We start from the raw sequence: 11589 nt of genomic DNA, 5'->3' as shown, positions 1-11589 counted from the left end.
ATGGCAGGTCATTTTGGGGGTCCGGAATGGCATTCCCACAAAGTGGTAAATTGGATTTATAGTAAACGCATACTCCTCCGCCTCGTTGGTTTACTCTGTCCTTTCGGAGGAGACTGTAATTAGCGATGTTGATCACTGCGTAAGGGATATTTTGGTTGAGCCAGGTTTCTGTGACCCCAATGATGTCAAAGTTATGAGTAATGATGATGTTAATCAAGTCCGGAAGGTGCGGGATTAGGCTTTGTATATTGATATGTCCCACGCGAAGACCCTTGTGTCCCGTAGTGCCGTGGTTTGGTGACTGTCAGTTCTTAAATTGGTTTTGTTTTGATCTCCTATATCGGTTTCAATAACAAACAATGTAGAAGGTTGATTTAAAGGGGCTTGTTTTGGCTCCGTCGTTTCGCTTAAATTTGCTGTCTTTCCAGCTACAGTCATGTTACTTGTGGTGCTAAATTAAATAAATTCAATTAGTACTGGTCGACATCAATATTATTATTATTATTAATATTACCCTAAGAAATTTTGGAGTTTCGTTAATGGGAACATTAAGAATAAGACGCATCTTATCTCCCTCAAGATTAATAACGAAATGATTACTGACACAGACATACTTGCCACTAATTTCGGCGATCATTTCTCACGTATTTCAATTGATAGCACGCCTTCCCATGATCGTTACACTTATGATTCGTCCAATACTGAACATCACCCGTTGTCCTCAATTACTTTCACGCAAAATGACATCTACAAAGCAATCTTAAAGCTGCCCAATAAGTTGTCTACAGGAACAGATAGGATACCGGCTTTTATTATTAAGGGTTGCGGCGACATTTTACTACCAATACTTGCTCATATCTATAACTTATCGATAAGTAAACAGGTCTTTCCCACTATTTGGAAACAAGCGGTGGTTTCCCCCATTTATAAATCGGGCTCTGCATGCGACGTTAAAAATTATCGTCCAATTTCCCTTTTATGCACCCTTGCTAAATTATTTGACATGCTCGTACATGCTAAACTGCAAGAGTGGTTTAGTGCATTTCCTTTTGAAAGTCAACATGGCTTTGTGCCGGGTAGGAGTGTGGACACGAATCATGCTGTGTTCATGAATTACGTGGCCCCATTGGTGGAAAATCGTGGCCAGGTCGACGTCATCTATCTCGACCTGGCTAAGGCTTTCGACCGTGTTTCGCATCCTTATCTGCTAGATAAGATGCGAATCTTGGGGGTAGGCAGTGAACTTATTGGGTGGTTTCGCTCATACTTAAGTGATCGTACAAACATGATTAAATGTAATGGTGCCTTAAGCTCTTTTACTTACCCTATAACATGCGGTGTACCACAGGGTTCATCCTTGGGCCCTTTATTGTTCAACATATATATATACGATCTACAATATTCAGTTAAATCCTCCATGCTAATCGCGTTCGCGGATGACCATAAAATCTGTAAATCTATTAACTCTCGCGAAGATTGCACTGAACTCCAAAGTGATTTGCACTCTATTGCTTCATGGTGTGACGCCAATAACTTGCCAATTAACCCTACCAAATCGACTCAGGTAACCTTCACGAGGAGAGTGGGCAGAGAAATCTGCAATACATACACCATTGCAAATACAACTATCCCCCAGAAATTTCAGGTAAATGATCTAGGCGTTATTTTTGATCGTGCCTTGCTTTTTCGCGAGCAAGTGACGATTACAGTTAATCGCTGTCGCCGAACTCTAGGCGTGTCCTTAAAACTATGTCGGTCTCTAAGATCGTTAAAACATTTTAAACTGCTCTACCTCAGTCTAGTACGATCGCGACTTGTTTACGGTTCATTGGCATGGAGTGGCTGTAGTTCCTATTTACGACAAAGAATAGACTCGGTTCAACGGAAATTTATATTATACGCCCATACGTTCTTCTTGCGAAATCTCACTTATGATTATCAATTGTTACTAATTAGTCTTGGCCTTCCATCTTTAGCCCACTTACTTGAAATAACTGATATTAAATTTCTTTCTAAATTAATTAATAATAAGATTAAATTAAGCGACTTAGTCGCAAAACTTAACTTTTTAATTCCCAATTCTCTCCGTCATACCGTGACATTTTATGTACCTATGAAAGTTCTTAATCCAATTAATCGCATTCAGAATACGTATAATAAATATTCCCATACAATAGATATATTTTCAGTACCGATCAAAAATATTCGTTAGTACATTGTTAATCTCTCTCTCATGTATATAACTACAAAAGCAATTTCTGTAAATATTGTATTGTTAATTTATGATGTCTGTCTATATTCTCGTGAACTACATGTTTAGTTTTTTATATAGACATTAAAAATCTATTTCATTTCATTTCATTTCATTTCATTATTAATATTATTATTAATATTATTATTATTCTTATTATTATTCTTATTATTATTCTTATTTTATATTCTTATTATTATTCTTATTATTATTCTTATTTTATATTCTTATTATTCTTCTTTTTTTATTGTTGAGTTCTCGTGCTGATAAGACGTGTTTTTTTATCGCTCGTGCAATTTTCCTTTTCAAACTCGCGCAGTTATTTTTTTCAAACTTAATTTTACCGTGTTCGTTAAGCCGAGGCTTAAGTCGACTACCCTTGCTGTGCTTAAAGTAGATGGCTCCTGCGAAGGACCTTTGTTGGGTTTGTCAAGCCCCCTTTTTTGGTAAGCAGAAAATATCTACTTGCTGTTCTGATCCCTGCAAGAATCGCGCACATCTGAAGTACACCACGTCCACAACCTGCTCTAAATGTCATTCGGCTAATGCAGAGGCTTCTAAGCAATCGAGCCGTTCAAGCGGCTTAGGACGTGGTTCCTCTTTGAGCATGATTAACGAGTCCGTGGCAGGCTCTTACCATGAATGCGATGCATGATGCCCTGAACCAGCTGCTCCATACCAATAGCTTGACTCGTGACCCGAACTCCATCCTTGACAAAATTCTCGAAAAACTGGAATCTACGGAAACTATTGTAGTTACCTTACAAACCAAGATTGAAGAACGGGTCAAATCACTTGAAACTGAAAATGCCTCTTTGACGTCCCAACTCATTACTTGTCGAGATGATCTGCCAACTGCTTCCCGTGGCGTAAATGTCCAAGCTAAGTCATTTTACCCAGGCCCGTCTTTTCGTCAGTTACCGGCACACGATTGTTCTAGCATCCCATCGGCTCAACCATGGGCTAGTGGTTGATATGCTTAAGCTTTGCTGAAAGACGTGCCAATTTCTACTGAAAATAGACCTCCCCGGAGGGTAACGGAGCCCAAATCGGTACAGTCCGGCTCGGCGATGCATACCAAGATTAAGGCTGCGTCTAGCAGAATTCGCGTAAAAAAGGCGCTGTTTATCAGCAGATTGGACCATGACTTGACTTCCTCGGAGTTGAAGACAGCCTTAGATGAAGAGGCTGGTGTTAAATCGGCCGTTTGTATTCGGTTACGCCCAAAACACCCGAATCCGGACCACTCATCCTTTTACGTTACTTGTGACGACCAATCTGAATTTGACAAATTGCGCGACCCTGCCATCTGGCCAGTCCATAGTATCATTGCTGACTTTAATGGAGTACCACGTGAAGCACATAAGCACTCTTCCGAGTTGGAGAAAAATACATCGGACTCTACAAATGAACTGCAATGACGGCCTTAAGTATTGCCTACCAAAACGTACGTGGTTTACGTACTAAATCGGATGAATTTTTGAACAATGCTATTTCACTTGATGTGGATATAATTTGTCTAACTGAAACTTGGCTAAACCAAGAACATTTTACTAAAAATTATTTTCCGGATAATTACACGGTTTATAGGGGTGATCGTCCTGATCATGATTATAAAAATGTTCGGGGCGGTGGTGCCCTTATTGCAGTTAAAAATTCTTATTTTAGCACTAGACGTGACGATCTGGAGGGCGTGGCTGAGTGTGTTTTTATACAAGTTAAATTGGGCTCTGATGAGGTTCTGTTAATAGGTTCTGTTTATCTCCCTCCTGCCTCAAATGATGAGCGTTATAATCAGTACAGATTGCGCCTCCTTGAAGAACTGCCTCACCAGGACACCAATTTATTGCTCCTAGGAGATTTTAATCTACCCGCAATTAATTGGCAAATTAATGGCACTATGGGTTGCACCTCTTTGACCGCGGCCAAAGCTAGTCATATTTTTGAACTTTGTTATTATTATAATCTAAGCCAATTTAACGCACTACCTAACTGCAGTGGTAATGTACTTGACATCTGTTTAGCTAACATTAACGAGTTAGAAATCTTGAATTTAGACGAACCTTTTGTTACCATTGACACGTTCCATCCGCCATTTTTGGTTACGTACCCTATTTGTTTAAGCGACCATAGGAAAGGGACGAAACCTACCTATAATTTCAAGCTTGGGGATTACAATCTTCTTTATGCCCAGCTACGTGATTCGGACTGGTCTGTAATACTGGATTCCCGCGATGTTAATCATTGTGTGGAAACTTTGACTGCTTACATTCAAGGTGCCATGAGCACTGCCATTCCAATACGTGTTGTAGGTAACTCCTTTGCTTTCCCGAACTGGTACTCCACTCAATTGCGCACCGCCATCAAGCGGAAAAAATACTATTTCAATAAATTCAAGCGTACCCAAGTCCTACTAGACTTTATTTCTTTTAAACATCAAAGGGCGCTTGTCAGAAAATACACCAAGCGTGATAAATTATCAGAGGGTGATCGCGTTTGCCAGGATGCGTTAAATAATAATAAAAATTGCTTAGAAAACGGATCGAAGGCATACAGAGAAAGTTCATTTTTTATGCTCATATCTTTTTCCTAAGACACGTGGAATACAAATACGAAATACTATTGGATCACTTGAACATCCGTAGACTACATTATTTAATGGAAATTATAGATATTAGATTTTTGCATAAACTTATCCACAACAAAATTTCTATAAATGATTTATTAAGCAGGCTGTACTTCTTAGTGCCACATGCAATAAGAAAAACTACCACATTTTATGTACCTATAAAACACTTAAATCCCATTATACGAATGCAACAAATTTATAATCATCACTGCACAAAAATTGATATATTTTGTGAACAAATTGGAAAAATTCGTTAAGTTCCGTCAAATTTAAAGAATATTCCTATGACAATCTGTTTTATCTTAATCGTTTAGACCCCGACCATTTGTAAATTTACTTTCATTTTATGTACTATACTTATCGCAATGTGCGTAATCTCGTGAACTATTTAAGTAGTTTTTTTATGCACAATAAACAAACTTTTCATTCATTCATTCATTATTATAATACTACTGAGAAATATGAATTTTATTTCCATCGTACCCCAGTACGAATGCAAAAATCGTTAATGGATATTGATTTGCTTATAAGTTATGAAATCTGTTCCAATCCACATAATAATAATAATATTTATCATCATATTGTAAAAAGAAAACAATTTCCGCTTTTTGTTTGACTGTATCTTTTAAAAACTCCATATGTTGAAACAATTCCCAAACCTCACGACAACTTCTACCACTTCCGCTGACTTTGGTTGAAGTAATTATTTTTTTTTCGCGAACATATTTGTCCCGCAACGCTTTCCATTTCGTTCGCAACTCTTCAACTAAATTCCAAAATACAGATTTCATTATTAGGTATCTAAATTTAAAATTATTATACTCTGAAAGGCTGAAAAAGCCTGACATATGTGATAAGCCTAGGCTCAACTTACTTGTGTATCCCATTCTTTCGGATATGCGTATCCATGCAGCATCTTTATTTCTTAAATTCCTATATATTTGGAGCTTATTGTTCCATAGATCAGGGAAGCTTTTAACTTTCTCAATTAATTGCTCTTCGTTAATTTCTTTTTGTAAACGATCCATTTCAACCCTCAACCAGACCAGCGCCTAGATTGCTTAGAGTAGCAGAAGCTGACTGTCTGAACACGTAGGGTTTTCATTGGTTAAACATTTATAGGCGTGGCGTTTGCTTTCTCTAGAGAACCCGTGTGTAGAGAGGGCGCGTGCAAGGCGCGTGAATTTAGAAAGCGAGCGCGCGGGCAAAGCTTGCAAACTACCTGTAGTCTGGACGGACCTTTAGAGGTACTAGTTATCGGCGCATTAAATCTTGCATCGCATTTATATAATCTTGGGTACGCTCTTGAGGTTGTTGTTTCTGAGCATCAATCATGTCGTGAATATGGTCGTCCTCGTCCTCGTTTCCAAATTCGTCTCGAATTGCCTCCTCAAAATAATCCCAGGTGGTGATATCATCTTCATTTTCAAATCACCAATCAGCAGCGGAGTCAAACAGCAGAGATGGGATCCATCGTTTTAAGAAAATGTTCATTGGTATGTTCCGACTAACACGCAAACGTTTCACCTTTACCAGAAATCCACTCAGTGATGGAGATCGGTCGTCGTTGCCATTGTACTTAGGTATTTCTACTTGTGGTATCCAAGCTGCAGGTGTGGCAGCTTCACCTCCCTCGTAATCATCTTCTTCATTTCTTTCTTGAGTCCCGCGCCGATGATGTTGAAGACGATCTACATTTGGGCCATTGTTACGGTCGGGCTTGTAGTTGGGTGGCCAGTACGGCTAGTAAATTGGCTTGATCGTCCTGGTTTCCTCTTGCTAGAGGTGGCACGACCGGGATATCCTGCAGAGTGCAGATGCATAGTTAGTTGTGATGTTCTAGTTCGTCCATATTTGGATCTGGTGGAGGGTTTCTTCGCAATTGGCGCGCGTTACGCTCGAGTTTTTGATAAACCCTTAAGCACTCAGGACAAGAAGCGTAACGTCCCAAACGTGGTACGCATTCCACACAAAATTTATATGCAGGCAGGCGCTCGTTATCGTGCTCAAGATCACTATTGAGATCTACATCATTCATGAAGATCGGGATAATGAAACAGTCTAGGTCCGTAGTAATGATATTACGGGAATCGTTTCCAATGGATTTCGGCTGGGCCTCCAGTTATGTAACCGTTTTTCTTCACTCTATACTGTCGATTCCCTCTTGACGGTTAGCATAAAGAATCTGTCTAGAATAGGTTGGTTTGATGGAAGTACGCAAAGGTTCAATTGTTAAATGACCACTCTTATTTGAGCAATAACCAAAAATATAAACTTCGCGACTTTGATCCAGTAGTTTGACTTCTGCCGGCACCCAGGGATTACGGACCCTACGTATAATTCGCTCGTACTGGGCCACGATTCGTTCCGCTCCCAAACTACGTCTCTCTTTTTCGTAACTGTCTCTGTCTTTTTATATATTGGAGTCGTCAAGTGATTTCTTCACCGCAACTTAGGAAAATGATAATACACTTTGATGGAGAGAATTTGGAAATATTAAAACGTTGCTAAATTGAACCAACATAATTCATAAATTTAATAATAATTATAACAGGAAGAGATTTAACGTTTTTATAGTAATAACGTATATAAACAATGGTAATAACGTATATAAACAATAGTAATAACGTATATAAACAATAGTAATAACGTATATAAAGAATAGCAATAACGTAAATAAAGAATAGTAATAACGTATATAAAGAATAGTAATAACGTATATAAAGAATAGTAATAACGTATATAAAGAATAGTAATAACGTATATAAAGAATAGTAATAACGTATATAAAGAATTAATATCTTAACATTCCATATTTTAAGCGTGACAGGACCACTGCTCATTCGGCGCATCATGGCGACATTTGTCTTCGCATTGTCAGTGACCACTCTCACAATTGAAAATCCACATTCTTCAACATCCTTAATGACCATTATAACTAGGCAATGCGAGTCTTCCCCAGTGGTCTGGCTGGTAAAAAAATAAGCAACTGGTATTTTGTATGATGTAGAAAGACTATTTATCACAGGTGCTGATTTGCGACTACAGGCTCCTTGGCCTTTCACTTAGACACTCATCAATGTCATCCATTGACAAATCTGAAGAGGTTTCTGCAGGTGGTTTTTTTAAGTTTTTAAACCCAATCACTCTATCAATGCGCTTGTAATAAACTAGTTTTAGGTTTATAACCATTTCTTCAATAATCATTGATACAAATATTTCTTGGGGTTCTAGACGTTTTGCTTCTGCTCCAAGGCGTTCCATCACCAACTTGTTACAATCAGTCACCCCATCAACTCCACCAGTATACCTTTTAAGTGTACTTTTCAAAGGAAGAGTTAGAAATCCAGATTTCTTTGGATGGTAGTAACCTTTTGGTGAGGTGAAATTCTAAACAGCACACTGTCGAACTACTTCCAAATTCCAAGAAGGCCTTTTCGTCTGAAAGTTGTAAATAAGGTCCAAGAGGAAAGAAGCTTCTCCACAACTAGTGGTTTAAACCGAACATAGTTATCTGATTTGTGATCCGAACAGATCAAATAGGTTTGCTTGACTTCAGCTATCAGTAAAACAGTTGAGGGCTATTTTCTGTTCAGATCAGATGCATTTTTCAGATACACATTCGGATCACATCCTATCCGAGATAAACACGAGATTGTAGACATTTGAAACAGATATCTGTGGCATCGGTCGTAGTTTCGGATTAATACCTTTTAAGAAATTATACGCTTCAAATGTATTCATAACGCATATACTTACAAAAAATCTAGAAAATTGTATATTTGTTGTAGGTTTGATGTCGAGGGAAACAGTTCAGTTTATTTTCCCAAACATTTGACTTGGTACTAGTAGAGATGTGAGTTGGTAATTTACCGTCCGCTGGTAATTTACCAAAGTTCCGTAATTTTATAATGGTAAGAATTATAAAACATTTTTGAAATTTTTGTGCTCTAGGAGTTGTACTCTGCGAGTGAAACCAAGTGTACTAGCCTTCCAAAGACTAAAACAATGTCCTTTCTTACTTCGTAGTCCCGTTTTCCTCTATAACCCATTTGTTCATGCGGCTGTTCTAGCTTAAAATAGTGGTTCACACATCCTCATATTGTTAGTCACTTAAGTAGTGTTTAATTGAAAGCCGGACATAGTAGTCACACGCACATGCTAGTGCTCTTTTATTTGGGTCAAGGGCTCATTACGCGTTAAAAGTTCATTTTATATTTAAATGATCAACTATTACTGTATTTACTTCGAAATGGACTCGCAAGGCGCCAGCCAGCACTAAAAAACGTTAGTTAAAGATCAGATTAGAAAGGCAAAAGCTGTCGACTTCATAACAAAAGCCGCAAAATCAAATAGTGCTCACAATTCAACGTTGTTTAAATTCAATTTACTGTAAGCACGTAAAATACAAATTGCTAAATTTGGTGATGAACAGTATTTTGGTTCTCCCAAAATTTGAATCAGTAAATTACGGCATAAATTACCGTTTTTAAAATATCCGTTAATTTCACATCACTAGGTACGAGGTAAGACTTCTCCCTAGAAGCCGGCAATTATTTGTGTGGCACCAATTTATTCAAAATCACAACACTGGTTGCCATTGTAATTTGTTCCACCTATTTAATAAAAATAGAAACAACTTATCGCGCGAGAAGGGTGGGGACTATGATTTATCAAAACACAGAGATTATTCCTGATCCGTGTACTTTTATTAGCAGGAATGAAGAACGGTTAGTATTTAATTCAGTCCGACTCATAGCCCAGTATAGTTCCAATCCCTTCGACTCGAAACGAAAATTTTAAATTATCTAACTGGCTCACTTAACATTTTGATGACGTTGCTGGCGGAGACGGCCAAAAATACATCGTTGCTTTTTACCTCCGTCGCAATGACCAGCCTCTTCTTTCATAACCCCCCCCCGTTTCGAGGAAGGGTGTCGGTGACTTTGACGCGCGCAAAACGTACCCTATTCTCTATTCCTACTTCTAAAATTACATGAATCTCTCTATCTCTGTCTTGAATACATAATTGAAGGTTTTCATGTGTACTGGAATGGTTGTATATGTAATTTGTGTATAAAGTTAAACACGGATATCTGTAAAATTATAAAGATATCTGAACAGATATAAGATTAGAAATCGTTCAGATAGCAGACCAGATTTAATAACTGAAAGTAAATACGACGTTCAATGAACTGTTGACAATTTTGCGGGAAAGATATCGCAATCAGATGTCATAAAAGATGAAACAGTTCATAATTTTAAGCACTATCCACAACCTTCATCGGCTTCTTCAATAATTCGTTTGACCTTGAAAGCGCCTTGCTGGTACTGTCTTAGGCTGCGTTCAGTAACCAGCATCAAAACCATCGATCACATCAATGTCTTACTGAACGGTTTTTCGCGTCTTTGGGCGTGACGTCATGATGCTCATCGGATGCCCATCAGAAAAATCAGCTGTGAGAGTAGGTTTTTTGATGAGCATCGGATTCATGACGTAAATTTCGTCATTTTGCGCCGCGACAAAAAAAAATGGAGAGAACTACATCCTAATCTCCGCCAATTTAAAATAATGAAGAATTGACAAATATTATCCTTATGGATAATAATACTATAAAGCAATATATTATTTCGGAAAAAAAAGGATTCTGACTCAATTTTGATTTAAATGATAAATTGAAGTACAATATCTTTGGCTTATTTTGAACGATAACGCTAGGGTGTCTGTTTGCTTTTAACGGAACCTTTTCTGGATACCACGTGTGGTGGGTGAGTTTGTGATAACAAATCAATCGAACACGCTAGATATATTTAAGATCCGTTACAAGTTTTTAAGAAATTTGGTACGAATCTTAAATAATTAGGGAGTTTAGACTTAGTTTTAAACAAATTTAAATATGTTAAATAAGTTCCTCCGTAAATAGATTAGTAGAAGCATAAGTTTATAAGATATGTTCCGTAAGTGTGTCACTCGTTAATGAGAGTTTGTCATGAAGTGACGTAGGCGAAACGTCATAGATTCTCGTAAAGCGACGCCTGGTGAGGCGCTGTCAAAGGCTTAGTATAGACTGAATAGAAGGATGGACTCCAAAACAGAGTGTAGTCAATTTTCACGTCGTTCCTGAATTAGCTCTCATTAAGGCACTAGCATTACGAAGTATAGGTAGTGTCATACTTATGGAACATATCTTATAAACTTATGGTAGAAGTGACTGTAAAGTTTCATTTACAAAGAGTTTCGCCGTGTGCTAGGCCCTTTTTTCGGGAGGGGAGGGGGACGAGAAGCGTAGCCATTTTTACGCCTTCTGTTTTGGAGATGGACAGTTTTCTTAGTTTCTTTTATTAAAGTTAATTTAAGTGTGAAGGAATACCTTCTGAATTTTGCGAGAATAATTTATTTAAAAATAATTTAAATGGGACGCTTTAATCAAACTGTAGTCGAGTTAAAGTCGCAATTCTTAGCTTTGTGGCCCTAGACGTGTTGAAATAATAGGCAGCTAACAGTTCTGACCCTGAAACGTCACACCCTTCTATCTCCTACTGGATTTTCATCACCCCCTAACGGTTGGAAACAGTATTTTACGCGCAAAAAATGCCAACCAGAGAGGGGCTGCGTGACGTCAGACCATCTCTTCCCCCTAGCCAGGTGTTAACTCCCTATAACGCTTAAACCCTGTTACGCAAATAATAGAAACGAAAACTTTATATA

The 11589-nt window shown here is 38.1% G+C and overlaps 2 protein-coding genes across 2 annotated transcripts; one reads left to right on the top strand and one right to left on the bottom strand.

Annotated features, from left to right (window-relative positions):
* The first annotated feature begins 3668 nt into the window (after positions 1–3668).
* LOC149645031 (uncharacterized) lies at positions 3669–4844 on the top strand. Its single transcript, XM_089850401.1, has one exon. It carries the CDS (start codon positions 3669–3671, stop codon positions 4842–4844), a length of 1176 nt encoding a protein of 391 aa, XP_089706527.1.
* Positions 4845–5404: 560 nt separating this feature from the next.
* LOC149645030 (transcription factor Adf-1-like) lies at positions 5405–5908 on the bottom strand. The gene is made up of 2 exons (XM_089850400.1): positions 5755–5908; positions 5405–5646 (listed from the first exon to the last, which is right to left on the bottom strand). Exons 1-2 carry the CDS (start codon positions 5906–5908, stop codon positions 5405–5407), a joined length of 396 nt encoding a protein of 131 aa, XP_089706526.1.
* Positions 5909–11589: the final 5681 nt, after the last annotated feature.

The sequence above is a fragment of the Phalangium opilio genome, unplaced genomic scaffold, assembly GCF_054372755.1.
Source record: "Phalangium opilio isolate 3A_F unplaced genomic scaffold, DU_Popi_V2 ptg000090l_1, whole genome shotgun sequence".
Classification (NCBI taxonomy): domain Eukaryota; kingdom Metazoa; phylum Arthropoda; class Arachnida; order Opiliones; family Phalangiidae; genus Phalangium; species Phalangium opilio.
The sequence above is the reverse complement of the archived record's forward strand: the minus strand, read 5'-3'. Positions and strand labels throughout refer to the sequence as shown.

What these genes read in the sequence shown, in the direction of transcription:
- LOC149645031 (XM_089850401.1), top strand. Translation starts at nt 3,669, where the DNA reads ATGACGGCCTTAAGTATTGCCTACCAAAACGTACGTGGTTTACGTACT.
- LOC149645030 (XM_089850400.1), bottom strand. Translation starts at nt 5,908, where the DNA reads ATGGATCGTTTACAAAAAGAAATTAACGAAGAGCAATTAATTGAGAAA. An exon ending in CGAAAGAATGGGATACACAA is followed by an intron (nt 5,647 to 5,754) that starts GTAAGTTGAGCC and finishes TTTGGAATTTAG; the next exon opens with TTGAAGAGTTGCGAACGAAA.